Source organism: Bos indicus x Bos taurus, chromosome 19 (assembly GCF_003369695.1).
Source record: "Bos indicus x Bos taurus breed Angus x Brahman F1 hybrid chromosome 19, Bos_hybrid_MaternalHap_v2.0, whole genome shotgun sequence".
Lineage (NCBI taxonomy): Eukaryota > Metazoa > Chordata > Mammalia > Artiodactyla > Bovidae > Bos > Bos indicus x Bos taurus.
Genome location: NC_040094.1, coordinates 45,925,600 through 45,939,480, shown reverse-complemented (window position 1 = coordinate 45,939,480; position 13,881 = coordinate 45,925,600). Strand labels below are relative to the sequence as shown.

Genomic DNA, 13,881 nt, shown 5'->3' with positions numbered 1-13,881 from the left:
GGCAACCAAAACCTACTTCTTCCACCTCTCCCGGCCTGAGACGTCCCCAGGCTCCCCCTGCAGCCCCCCCATTCCTACTCGCCTCCCCCGCCAGCCTGAAGCTCCTGCACACCTGGGCTGGGGGAGCCGGTAGGCGCCCCCGGAGTCGGGGCATCACTGCCGCTCGGAGTTGCCACAGCGACCGGGAGAATCTCGATGGAGACCGCATCCCCGGGCCCTCTCAGGATACGGATTAACCCCTTCTCCTCCAGCTCCTCCACCTTCAGCTCTAGGGCCGACGGCCGCGCCGGGACAGGGGCAGGCACTTTCTCGGGCTCAGAGGGACGTCTAGAGGTGCCCATAAGGGTCGACTCGCTGAAGCGCTCCTGCGAGCCCCGGGGGAGGGGTTAGGAACCGCCGGCAAGCCTGGCACGGAGCCCCCATTCTCTTGCCGGGGTGGAGGGACGTGTCAAGCCTAGAAGCCCCCACATGGTCTGTTCTTGGGAGTCCGGCCCACCCCTTGTTCCCGCCCAACCCACTTCCCCGCGACCTCACCCGCAGGGTCTCCAACTCCTTTCGGGCCTGGCTTAGCTGCTTCTCCAGCTCCGCGATCTTGGCCATGGATTCGTTCTCCGCGTCCCGAAGCCGCTCTGTGAGCTGTGGCACCAGCACATGGTGAGCTCCCACCCGCAGCCGGGCACTGGCACGGCCGCTGAGGGGGTGGCACCAGGCATGCCTGCCTGCAGGGCTGGGGGAGGCTTCCGGATGTGCTTAGCCCTGGGGGAGCCTGGCACTTGAACCCAAGTAGGGGAAGTCCTGAGAGCACTAAAGTTCTCTCAGGAGGGGGAGCCAAGACACCACTGATGAAGGAGGGAGATGGAGAGGAAACTGGGCTGGCAGGGGGCCCCAGGTACCCAGCTCCACCCAAATCAGGGCCTGCTGTCTGAGCCCCTGGAGGAGAGGGGACCTGCCTTCCTCAGAGGTCCAGCCCAGGGGAGAAGCTCAATGAACATTCATTCAGCTGCTGCTGCTGCTAAGTCGCTCCAGTCGTGCCCAGGCACCCAAAAGATTCAGGTTAAACCCAGGGGAGGAGCTCAATGAACATTCATTGAGAGAGACACCCAAAGGATTCAGGTCAAACTCAGGGGGCCCCCATTCACACCTAGAACCGGTGCCTGATATCAGCGTGGGGGGCTCTGTGGGGTGCTCTCTGCCGGTTCAGGGGCAGCTCTCACCAGGGCCACCTGCTCCTGCAGCTCCTCCATGTGCTCCAGCACAGCATTCTTGGTCTCAGTGTCCTCCAGCAGCGCGCCCACGTCAAAGATGTTGTCCAGGTAGGCCTGAATCTGCACCTGCAGCTTGTCACTCTCCGTGAGCCGAAGCCTCTGTCCCCGAGACGGAAGGTGCAGGGTAAGGCCTGGTGTGAGGGATCTTTCCAATACCCCTCCCCATCACCACCAGAGCCAAGACAAAGGGGCCTGAGCCGTAGCCCACTTTGGGGTTTTTTTTTAATTGAGATGTAATTTATATACCATAAAATTCACTCTTTTAAAGTGTACAATAGTTTTTAGTATATTCACAAGGTTGTGCAAACCTTCACCACTACCTCATTCCAGAACATCACCCCCAAAAGAAACCTTGTCCCCATTAGCAGCCACTCCCCCATCCTCTCCTCTTCTAGCCCCTGGCAACCACCAATCTCTCTCTACTGGACTTACCTATTACAGACATTTCATTTTAGGGAATCATACACTATATGGCTTTTGTGTCTGGCTTCTTTCACTGAGCATAATAGCATAAAGTTTTCAAGGCCCATTCCTACTGTACCATGTATCAGTACTTTGTTCTTTTTTGTGGCTGAATAATATTCCATGGAATGGACATATCACCCTCGCCTGCTTTTCACTTTTTGTTGATTCTGGGTTTCAAAAATCCAGTTCTAAAGGCCCTGCTCATCTTGGGAAGCCTCACAAAGAAATCAGAAGAAAGCTACAGCTTGTCTGCTCAGGCCAAACCAGGAAGAACCAAACCCCTCTGCCCACTTTCCCCAGAGCAAGGAACTCTCCCATGACCCAGACCCATACAGCAAGAGCCAGTTCCTGCTTTGGCTCAGACTTTGTGCTCCCCATTGTGTCCCAGAGCCAGACCCAGGGCCTCCCAGAGCCTGTTCTAGAGCCGACAACAACCGCTCCGTGATCTGGGTGCCTATTTTGCAGCAGGAACCTCCCTACACATTTATAGTCTTTATTATTTCTGTGGTTCTCCTATTTTACAGATGCTAACCACTGAGGCATACTCTGCAGCAGGCAAGTGGTTAAGTCCCGGGGTTGGGGTTGGGGTGGGGGTGCAGGGCTAACCTCCAAGTACAGGTCCAGGCCCAGGTGCGTGAACTCGTATTGCAGGAAGACACGGAAGTTCATGTTCTCCACTGAATGTACCACAATGTTGATGAACTGCATGCAGGCCACCTGTGGGGGGGGGGGGCAGTGAGCAGGTCTATGATCCTCTTGGTGGGGGGTTCAGTGACTTCCACCCCCTAATTTATCCCCAAGTCCCCCACCCTTGCTCTATTTCTCACCCCACTAATCAGGCTGTGTCCCATACGTATTTTCCCTCACACGCCTTCCTCCCAGCCTCCCTCTTGCTGACATCCACCCCTCCTCCACCAACCACTCAGTCCTCATACTTGGCAGGAGCTTAGCCCAGATCCCAGATACCAGGCTCTTAGTTGCTCCTGGCACCCGAGGGTAGCCCAGCCCAGGCCTGAGCTCACCATGAAGTCGATGTTGCTGTCCTCGTTCCGGAAATATTCCATTAGCTTTTCAAAGCGGTGCTGCTCTCCACATACCTGGGTGGGAGGAATGGCTGTCACTGAGGTCCCAGGGACATACCACCTAAGCCGTCTTCCAGCTGCCCACCCCCTTATGCCTCTATGGGCTCCTCTCAAATTAAATCTAAGTCAGGCCACATCATTCTTCTGCTCAAAACCTCTCGCCCCTCTTGATCTCTCACAGCCCTCCCCAACACTGACTCCATTCTGGCCACTCTGGCATCCTAGTACATTCCTACCTCAGGGCCTTTGCACTTGCTATTCCACCTGCCTGATGAGCTCTTACTGAAGACAGCCACCACACAAATCCCTCACTCCCCTCCCAGCTTTGCTCACATCTCACCTTCTCCATGAGGCTTCCCTGACTACCCGGCAACCTCCCAGTTCCCCCTCCCTCTACAGCCTCCCTGGCTTTTTTCCCCCAGAATATTTATCATTCTCTGACACTGTATAATTTGCTTATTTATTGTATCTGTCTTCCCCTGCCTCCTTTGTTTCTTTTGTTCACTGATGTACCCCAACTGCCCACTCTGTGCCCGACACATAGCGGGCCCTCGATAAATATCCATTCAAGGAATGCATGACCGTATGCTGCCTTATGCATCACACTCTCATGCAGCTACTTCTCATGAGCCTGTTAACCAGAGTCGGTGACTCTGAGATGTATGGATCAAGGCCAGTTTGGATCTGGCAAAACTGAAGGTCAGAGGTTCAGCAAGTCCCCGTAGTTGTCCCTGTCACCCTGGACAGTGCCCCTGTGTGACCCTGTACCTTCCCGTTAGATGAGGAAACCACCCCCCCAAATACCTACCCAGCACCCCCCCCAAAACCTACCCAGCATCTCTAGCTGCCCCCAGCAGAGGCTATACCTGCCAGCAACAGGGCTCCATGCAAGTACATGTTAGGTGGGGGCTCCATTACCTCCTTGAAGTTGTCAAAGGCGGAAAGGATGATATCGTGTCCTCCCCGCACCAGGCAAACAGCCGCCAGCAGCTCCAACACCAGAGCCTTGGTTCTGGGGAGAGAAGAGGCAGGTGGTCCCTGGAGAACAGGCAGGCCCCACAGCAAAGGTGGACGTGGGCCTGGCTAGGGAGGAGGACAGGGAAGCTGATGGGTAGTGGTCCTGAGAACTGGGGGACTGAGTAGGCAAGGGGTTAAGTAGGAGGAGAATCTAGACACGGAGAAAGATTAGGGGCCGGGACCTCACCTGGGGTTCTTGTTGTTGAGACTCAGAGCAATCTCATTGACACAGGCTGGGTGGTTCATGACGAGGCTGAAGCCGGACTAGGAAGAAAGGAGAGGTCAGCTCCTCTGGGCAGACCCCTAGGACTGCCAGCACCCTCCTGTCCCGTGCCTCCGGCATGGTGAGCGCCATGCCATCCAGGTATCTCAGTGCCCTGGGAAGTTCTTTGTTGGTTTTTTTTTTCACCTGTGCCGGTAGTTTGTAGGATCTTGGTTTCCTGACCAGGGGTGGAACCTGGGGCCCCAGAACTAAGAGCATGGATTCCTAACCACTGAAGCATCAGGGAATTCCCAGGAAGTTCTTTATATCCAACCACAGCCTCTTCGGTGGCAGCCAAAGCCTGGCCCCTTTTTAAAAATACCTTTGTCTGTTCAAAACCCAGTGTCAAGACTCAGCATCTTGGACACAGTGAGTCCGGAGAGGCCCGCTGAGTGAGGAAGGACTCGGTTCACCAATCACCCCTCCAAGCGAAATAACCCAGACACTGCTCTCCCGCGGATGGCTAGCCTTTCTTGATGGGGGTGCCTATGCCCCCATGTAGGGTATGTCCACACCCCTAGCCCTGTCCAGGGTATTCTAGGCGACCTGGCTAAGAGGCGACAGAAATCTGTGCTTCTCCTCTTAAGACTCAAGCTAACAGCCTGTCCCCAGGATTCCACTGGGGGCAGGGTGGGGGACAGTTGGTTCCAGAACCCCAGCAGTTTAGGCAGTCCCCAGGGAGGACAGTCAGTGCCCATGCCCCAGGCCCACTGGCCAACCTGGTAGTTCATGATGGCACGCAGACACATGATGCAGACGTGGACGTCGTCCTTCTGGCTGACGATGCGGGAATTCCTCAGGGCCTTCTTGCTGTGAGCCGGGGTCAACCTGGGTGGGTGGGGAGGAGGCAGCAAGGGTCAGAATCCCAAACCCTTCCTGTTCCCCCACCACTCAGATGGCTTCCTGCCCACCCAACCAAAGAGGCTGGCTGAGGGCAGGAAGTCCTCCTCAGTCCTTAGGCCTGGCACTTGGTATTTTGGGGGCAGTTTAAGGGGAGAGTCAGGGAAATAGACTCCTAACAGTGACTTGGTGGCATTAAAAAGAGTTGCTGTATCATACTACTACTACTAAGTCACTTCAGTCACGTCCAACTCTGTGTGACCCCATAGACGGCAGCCCACCAGGCTGCCTCGTCCCTGGGATTCTCCAGGCAAGAACACTGGAGTGGGTTGCCATTTCCTCCTCCAATGCATGAAAGTGAAAAGTGAAAGTGAAGTCGCTCAGTCGTATCCAACTCTTAGCAACCCCATGGACTGCAGCCTACCAGGCTCCTCCGTCCATGGGATTTTCCAGGCAAGAGTACTGGAGTGGGTTGCCATTGCCTTCTCCGAGATTACCTATAAATCCTATCTAAAGAAAATTTTAAAGTGGCTTTCCTCTACCTTCAGGTGCTCAAAAGTTACATTTTAAAATTTATTACTTAATCTAAACCTTCAAACTGTTGTTAGCAGAAAATCTTCAGAGAAATCTGTGAAGCTGTTTTGGTGGTAAGGGACCTAGAGCCCTGAAGCCTCCTTTCCCAACAGACCCCGCTGCTGCTGCTAAGTCACTTCAGTCGTGTCCGACTCTGTGCGACCCCATAGACGGCAGCCCACCAGGCTCCCCCGTCCCTGGGATTCTCCAGGCAAGAACACTGGAGTGGGTTGCCATTATCATGCTGCTGCTGCTAAGTCACTTCTGTCGTGTCCGACTCTGTGTGACCCCATAGACGTCAGCCCACCAGGCTCTCCTGCCCCTGGGATTCTATGGAGAGCTTATAGAAGGCAAGGACCTCCAAAGCTTGTAAACTGCAATGAAAATGATCTCCACAAGGTGGCGCTCATAGCCACAAAGGGTTTATCTTCCATCTTGCGAATTCAGACTGTCTTGGGTCAAATCCCAGCTCAGGGTTTGCAAGGTAAATTACTTAATCTCCGTGGGCCTGTTTCCTCTTTTGTAAAATAATAATGGTAATAACAGCACCTTCCTGATAAGGTTATTGGGTCTATGAAATGAGTTTAGAACAGTGCCTGGCACAAAATAAGTGCTATATGAATGTGCTCACTGATTTCTTTGATAAGAGGTAATTTTTTTCCCTTGTCACAACCACCAAACTTCCACATTGGGTCCTCAGGACAATTCTATCCCATTTCCAACATCTGGGAGACCCCACTCCTCCCTCTGCCTGCCACATTCCCGTCACCGCTCAAATGCCTCTGAGTCTTTGCTCATGCTATTCCTTCTGCCTGGAATCCCCTTCCCCATGCCCACCACTGCCTGGAAAGCCTGCAAGACACAGTTCCAGTGTCATCTCTTCTGGGATGCCTTCCTCATGGCCCAGGCAGTGGCCACTTCCCTACTTAGAGTTCACAGTCGTACCTCCATGACAGCCTATCACACACTGTCGCCTACTAGATGGAAGGCTCCCAAGGGCAGTGTCATCTGTCACCTGAGCACCTCCCACCATGCCTGGTACATAGTAAATGCTAAAAAAATGTTTGTTGAATGAATGAATGAACAAAGAAATTGGGGAGGGCTTCCCTAGTGGCTCAGTGGTAAAGAATCATCTGCCTGCCAGTGCAAGAGACAAAGGAGACTTGAGTTCGATCTCTGGTCTGGGAAGATCCCACGTGCTGTGGAGCAACTAAGCCACAGTGCTACAACTATTGAACCTGTGCTCTAGAGCCCAGGAGTCAACAACTACTGACCCCAAGAGCCCCAGAGTCCGTGCTCTGCAACAAGAGACGCCACTGCAATGAGAACCCCACACTGCAGCGAAGAATAGCACCAATTCCCATCAACCAGAGAAAAGCCCATGCAGCAACAAAGACCCAGCACAGCCAAAAATAAATAAAAGCTATTAAAAATAAAAACTTGGGGAGCAGGGGTGGACTTCCTTGCTGGTCCAGTGGTTGAGACTCTGTGTTCCTAATGCAAGGGGCCTGGGTTCAACTCCTGGTCAGGGAACTAGATCCCACATGCTATAACTAAGACCTGCCACAGCCAAATAAATAAAAATTTTTAAAAAGAAGAAGAAAGAAAGAAATATATTGTGAGAGTTTGGGTCTTAAGACGAAGTTGGTTTCCTGTCCCAGAGAGGGAAGGGAGGCACCCGGGGTCCACACGAGGGTTCAGGGCCATCTCCCCTCTCCTGCCCTCCCAGCTGGATGTCTTAAGTTAGGGTAGGCTGATGTATCTGAAGCAGCTGAATCCAGGGGTGTCACCTGAGTTGAACACCTCACCCAATCCCACCACCACCCTAGGAGCTGACCAGGCATGCACCAGCCCCTAGGCAGCTACGTACCGGGGAGAAGGGGGGCACCTGGAGGCCGCGTGGGAGAAAACAGGGGGTTAGATGAATACAAGAGGGATCCCCCTGACCCAGAAACCCCCTCCTTATCCCAGACCCCCCCCTCAAGTTCCAGCCTCTAAGTGCTCACCCCAAAGGCTTCTTAAAACACCCATCTCCTGAGCCCTGTGTGAGGCCCTTACTCTGATCGCCGATGCCAGGCAGTCCTCCCACCACCCCCAGGGCCCAGGTAAGTACAGCGGAGCAGGCTGAGTACAGCGGTCAGGGGTGAAATCTCCATTCACCCCGCCCCCTGCCACCCCACCCTGCCACCCCACCCGAGGCGGGGTGGGGGGTGGGGGGGGCCCACTTACTTGATGGTCAGGTGGCGACTCTTGGGCGGGGGCGGCAAGGATGAGGGCGGACCCTTGCTCAGATCTTCCACCGACTGCTCCAGCGGCTTGCTCTTCTCGGAGCCTGGGGCCCCGTTGTCTGTAGTCTCCATATTGTACCTGCGGGGGTTAGAGTGTAGATGGAGGCCAGCCCACCAGGGCCCTTAAAAGAGGGGTGGGGGGCACCGGGGGAGACTGCAGGAGAGACTAGGGGCTGGGGGAGCAACAGCGTGTGTTCTTGACGCAGGGCTGGCCCTTGTAGGTCCCAGCTGGCCGTCACAGGCCCTGTCCCTCCCCCTCCACAGTGGGCCTTCAGGAAGGGGCCTTGCTCAGGGTCCACTGCACGGCTCCAGACTGGGCCCAGTCTGCGCTGTCTGGAAGTGGCCAAGGAGTGGGCGAGAGGCAGGAAGGTGTGGACTCTGAGGGAAGGCATCAGGGCGGGGCCGGCTTACGCGACGGAGCACTGTGCGAAGGCCAGGTAATCAAGCAGCACATCCAGGCCGCGGTTCTCCTCGTTGAGGAACTCCTGCACCCATCTGCAGGACACAGGGCTCCCTGAGGGTCGGCCAGGAGGGGGTGCCGACCCAAGTGGGTACAGCAAGGGGCCCCAGGGCCCTTTCCCCGGAAGACAGCAACCATCCCCCGCCTCAGAAGACCCGGTGACACCACGGGAGGATGCTAGGACTCAGACAGGACCCATGGCCCAGCCACGCCTCAAGGGACCAGCCAAGGGCGGGTGGGAGAGGAGGCAGGGAAGCTGTTCTGGACCCCCATCCTGGACGGAGGGCTCACAGGCACAGCCTGGAGTGGGCATGGGGAGGATAATAAGGGGCCCCCAGGAGCTCCCTGCTGGCAGAGCTCTCTCCCTTCCCCATCCTCCCCGCAGAAATCCAAGCCCTCACTCACCCAATGTGGTTGGTCCTCAAAGAGATCTCCAATTCCCGGAGCACCTGCGTGGACTCCTGAACTCGCCTCTTAAACTGGGAGCCAAACACAGGGGGACTCTGGTGGGTGGGGCCCGGGCCTCAGCCAACAGGGCCTGCCCGCCCCCGACAACTGGCCTTTCACGCTCAGCCGCCCCCACCACCTCCACACAACTGCCTGGCAGAATAAGCATTCTCAGGCCACACGTACTCCCCCTACACACACACACAGGGTGTACACCACACGGCCATGGGCAGACACAAAAGAGGCACACCAATGCCTCCTTACACACACACACACACATACATGCGGACAAAGGATATGCACACATTCAAACATGAACACCCTGGGTATCCACGCACATGTGCACACCCATACACAAGTACAGGGAGTACACAGACATAAGATACAAATCCACATACAGACACACGAGGTACACACACACACACCCTTGTTTAAGGACTCGATACACATACATCCATATGTGGACACAAAAGGGCACACATAATACACACACACATCCACGCCTGCGCACATAGTGTGCACACGTGTACATATACACTACACAAATACATACAAGTGTATACATCAGAGCACAAACAGGAACTGCAGAGGAACCCATAAAAGTCGACACCCAGGGCACTTGCATACACACCCTCATCCGTGTACCCACACAGGCCTGCAGAAGAGTTCACACGCACAGTTCCTCCAGCTGCCCCAGGGCTTGCAAAGTGCGGGGGAAAGGGACAGAGAGAAAGAGGGGGATAAATACCCCAAGGTTGGGCATCCAGTCTGCTGCTACTTTTCGGCTGACCCCACCGGTTTCCAGGTAGCTCTTCAGCTTCTGGATATAGGCTGCTGGGGGGTTCTTGACTTGAAACCGCTCCTGCAGAGATGGAGTGGGATGTACAGGGTACCAACCAGGGCCACCCCAGGGCAAATGGCCAGCCCTTGTCCCAGAGCCTCTTTCTCAGCTCGGATCCAAGGTCCCAGGCTGTCTTAAACTCCTCCCCCCCAACCTTGAATATCAAAGGCACAAACCCAAACAATCCACCGGGCCACTTTAAGAGATCCCTGGTCCTGAGCCAGGCCATCCCTTCCCTTCATGGTCACAGCCTGGGTGGAGTGTGGAGGGGTCAGTCCTACCACACACCCTACCCTGGCAAGGGAGACTCAGGCAGGCCAGTAGGTGGTACCCTCGCAGCCCACTGCCCTCCCTGGGCCTCACCCTGGCCCAGAGCTGGGATTACAAAGCAGAAGAACAATCTGGAGGGCCCTAAGAAGGGGCCAGCACCTGGCAGGCTGGGGTTCCCTGCCCCAGGGCTCTGCCCCAGCTGTCCTGTAGGGACCTCTGTGTGCGAGTGTCCAGTGCTCAACCCAGCGGCCCCACCCAGGGCTCTAGGAGCCACTCAGACAAGAGGTGGAGGCCACACCAGAGCCCCCTGCCCAAAGAAGCTCCTTCCCTTCCCAACCCAGACCCCTCACATATGCCCGCCACCACCCTCAACCTCTCACTTCTCCCAGGCCTTTATGTGCCCAACCTGAGATGCCAAAGAACAAAGACCCCTACCCCAGCCCCGAAACCTCCAGAGGCAGCTCCCCGCCCTCACCTCCCAGACTCCTGCCCTGTCAGCTCCTCCCATCCCAATCCATTAGCTGGAGCCAAAGGCCCAGCCCTGGCTCCCAGGGGAGGCTCCCTGCTCCCCAACTCCCCAACCCCCAGCCTCCCTCCCTTGCTGAATCACGGCAGCAGCCAGGCCCCACCCTGCCCCGGCTGTACAAGAGGGGTCCTCGCTGCTACCATGGACAGCGGCCCCACAGCCAGAGGGCCCGGGCAGCCAGCATGAGCCAAGAAGGCAGCAAACCCAGACACCTGACTGAGCACCAGGAGCCAACAGCTCTGGTCCCTGCTCTGTCATCTGGAAGCTGGCTGACTTGGGAAGGGGCTTGCTTGACTGCAGGTCCTCTGGACCCAAGGTCAAAGGAGGACAGGGATTCCTGACCCTCCTCCTTACCCCTCAGTGGGTGGAACAAAGATGTCCAACCCTGGAACTGTGCCTGCTCTTTCCCAGCCCAGAGGCTGCTCCTCTGGGCTCCCAGAGCTGCACTGGCCAGTGCCCTGGGCCAGCCCCTGCCCCAGCTCTTCAGAGGGCAGACCCAGCCCGGTTCATGTCTCATCAGGTCCCTGGGGAGGCTCATGCCCAAGAGAAGGGGATTTCAGAGTCCAGCATACGCCCTCAGCACCCTCCCAGATGCTATGCTGGCCCCAGGGCAGGGTCGTGGTCCTGTGGCAGCGTGGCAGTGTCCCTTCCCTGCCCGTCCCAGCCTGGAGGGCAGGGCACCAGATGACGGGCGGGGCCTGTGCGCACCTGGTCACATATGAGCTCCCACTTCTTCTCGTTGTCATACTGGCTCAGCAGCTGGACCTTGTCCGGGGGCAAGTTCATGCAGTTCTGGGGAGGAAGACAACCAGGTAAAGAGTCTGAGTCTGGGGATCCAACATTCAGGGGAGGGGAGTCTGGGCATCTTCAGGGGACCCCCTAGAGGCCAGCTCCCTATGGGTCCCTGTCCCCATTGCACCCCTGGAGATAAGGAGCATTAGCCAAGGAGAACACCGAGGCCCAGTCATGGAACACCTCTCCAAAGGCCCAACAGCTGGAAAGTGACACTGGGATTTGAATCTGAGCCTGCCTGACTCTGAGGCCTGGGCTCTGTCTGTCACCCCTGGCATGGAAGCAGGAGCATGGGTTCTCAGCCTGATTTCTCGGGGTCGCAGGCCCCTCTGGGCTCGTTTCCCCATGTGTGATAAGCGCGTATCATCTCTTCTCCCATTTGGGTGGGAAGCTAACAGGGACCCGTCTTCACTCAAGCCCAAGTATGGCCAGGCGTGCGCCATGCTCCATTCCCATGTGCTAGCAGACACCACGTGTGTTTGGTCCCAGCTCAGGGTGCCTGTGTCTCATGAGCACCACAAAACCTCTTACAGGACAGCCCCCAACAGCCCCCAGCCCTTCCCAGCCCCCTCCTGACTCATCACTTCGGGATAGAAGGAGTTGGGGACAGGCCGAGGGGGATGAGGTCAGACAGGCAGGGAGTTCCGAGCAGGTGATCACTGCTGCAGGGCCCAGGGAGATTCCAGGGGAAGGCCACTCCGTCACAGGAACCGGGGAGAGCAGGCAGCCCGCTGAGTCTGTGGCTCTGGTGGCCCAGGCTGGGACTCCCCTCCAGAATTAAGAAAGGTCAGCGTTGCTCTGCCTGGGCCCTCCTCCCCCAGCCACAGATGACAAGGTGGCTGCCAAGCCTCTCCCCACAGACAAGCTTAGGGTCCCACCTAGGGCTATGGAATCACCAGGTGCCACCAGCACTAGGGTCTTCCTGGGCACCCCACCTCCCCGGACTTCGAGTGTCCCCCTAATAGAACCAGGACATGATGCCAGTTCACCTCATTTCAGTAAAACTCAGGTTTATTGAGGGTCTACTAGGCGTCAGGTCCCAAAACAGTTCTGGCCCTCAAGGAGCTCAGAATCTGAGTGGTGATGTGGGAACCCTGGAGAGACCCAGCCCAGGATGGAGGACCCACCCCCACCCCCCCCACTGTCCACGCTGATGGCTCAGACTACACATCCTCGGTCACGTGGCCCTGAGCGGAGGCCACAGCTGGAGCAGAGACGGGGCCACACCCACACCCGAGGCTTCTCAGCCAGCTTCCTCTCTGGGGTTCTGCGTCTAATTCTGGGGCTCTGGCCAGATCTCACCCCCAAAATCACAGCTTTCGGTCAGCCCCAGACAACAGGAAACTGGGTGCCCTCGGCCCCTGATTGCCCAAGTTTTCCGGCTAGGGCCCTACTTGAGAGGTGAAACAGCATGTCCACCAGGCCCCCTCCCCGAGCGGGAGTCTGGGGATGGGACTACGTCATCCCTCTCCCCCGTTGCGAAAGTGAGCCTGGATTGAGGAAACTGCCTCCGTCTCATCTATCACCCTCCCCCAACCTGGCACCAGGGGCCTGGACCGCTCCTGCCCTCTGGAAGGGACAGCCCATGAAGGGGCCCTGGAGCCCAGAGCAGGGTCCTATTGGCTGCAAGTCCTCCCTGGGGCCATCCTCTGTCTCTGTCCCTGTCTCTTTCTCCCTGGGCTCTCCTGATCCATCCTTCCACCCTACAGAGACCCAGGGTGGGGCAGGGCTGAGGTGGAGGGGGTGGGGGAGCCAAGACTGGGCAGGAGGAGGAAGCAGAGAGAAGAAGGCAGGCAACATCAGGGAACCTGGACTGGTGGGCAGCACAGAGGAAGGAGTTGGAGGGGGAAGGGGAAGGGCGCAGAGGCGTGGGGGAGGGCTCAGCAGCTTAGCCTTAGAGGGGATCGCTGCTTCCTAATAGGGGTCTTCGGGGCCCTCTCCCACCCGGGGACTTATTGGCTCCTAGAGTGGCCCCAGCCGCACTTCTAGAGGCAGCAACTAATCCTCATAATGACTCCAACAATTGTGATGCCAGCTTTGCCTGAGGGCTGACCAGCCCTGCTCACAGAGGGCCACCTCCCCCCATCCCCACCATTACTGGCCTCACCGTCACCCATACACTACAGGTTCAAGCACAGGTTGATGACCTCCCCAAGGTTAGGAAGCCAGGACGAAGGGAGCCAGGCTGGCTTTGAGCCCCAGCTGACTGGGAACCAGCGCCCAGGTCCACCCCCCACTTCCACCCCATGGCTATTACTGGGGAGGGGGAGGCCTCTGCTGGCCAGCACGCCTGTCCAGTGGTGGTGGAGGGGAGGGCACCCCTTTGCCCCTTCCCCACCTGGGCCTCCTCAGGCCCCTGGGCCTGCATTCCAGCCTGCCAGACAGGCTAAATTTAGGCTCGGAAATCAGAAATAGCTCTGACAGCGCTGAGCGCTAATTAGCAGCTGTTCCTTGGAGGTGCCCACCAAAAGAGACAGGTCCCCTGGGGAGCATGAGAGGGACAGGTGATGCCACTCGCTCTGAGTGGGGTGAGGCCACCCTGGAAACATCCACAGACCACCAGACTTGGGGCCCTTAGTGAGGAGGCAGCACCCAGGGGCTGGGGGCTGAGAGACAAGCAGGAGTTGGCTGACGGTGCTCAAATGAGATAGGAGAGGATCGTGAAGTCCAGATGTCTGTGTGTCAGGGGAGACACCCACCTCCTGCAAGGGGAGGAGGGGGAGGCGGCTGTGACGTGGAGGACCTGAGCTGGA

General features: G+C 57.1%; 1 protein-coding gene across 4 annotated transcripts in view; it reads right to left on the bottom strand.

Annotated features, from left to right (window-relative positions):
• The window catches only part of FMNL1 (formin like 1), a 43,804-nt gene that overhangs the window by 5,963 nt on the left and 23,960 nt on the right, over window positions 1-13,881 (bottom strand). For 2 of the 4 annotated variants that reach the window (XM_027517771.1, XM_027517772.1), the window contains 14 exons: window positions 11,045-11,128; window positions 9,448-9,561; window positions 8,658-8,731; window positions 8,204-8,287; window positions 7,734-7,871; window positions 7,375-7,392; window positions 4,811-4,919; window positions 4,017-4,093; window positions 3,731-3,824; window positions 2,753-2,827; window positions 2,337-2,447; window positions 1,215-1,364; window positions 535-636; window positions 113-365 (listed from right to left, as the gene is read on the bottom strand). In XM_027517771.1, coding sequence (XP_027373572.1) covers window positions 113-365; window positions 535-636; window positions 1,215-1,364; window positions 2,337-2,447; window positions 2,753-2,827; window positions 3,731-3,824; window positions 4,017-4,093; window positions 4,811-4,919; window positions 7,375-7,392; window positions 7,734-7,871; window positions 8,204-8,287; window positions 8,658-8,731; window positions 9,448-9,561; window positions 11,045-11,128 — 1,483 coding nt within the window. The remainder of the gene's footprint in view (window positions 1-112; window positions 366-534; window positions 637-1,214; window positions 1,365-2,336; window positions 2,448-2,752; window positions 2,828-3,730; window positions 3,825-4,016; window positions 4,094-4,810; window positions 4,920-7,374; window positions 7,393-7,733; window positions 7,872-8,203; window positions 8,288-8,657; window positions 8,732-9,447; window positions 9,562-11,044; window positions 11,129-13,881) is intronic. The other 2 variants (XM_027517774.1, XM_027517773.1) reach the window with 1 other exon arrangement.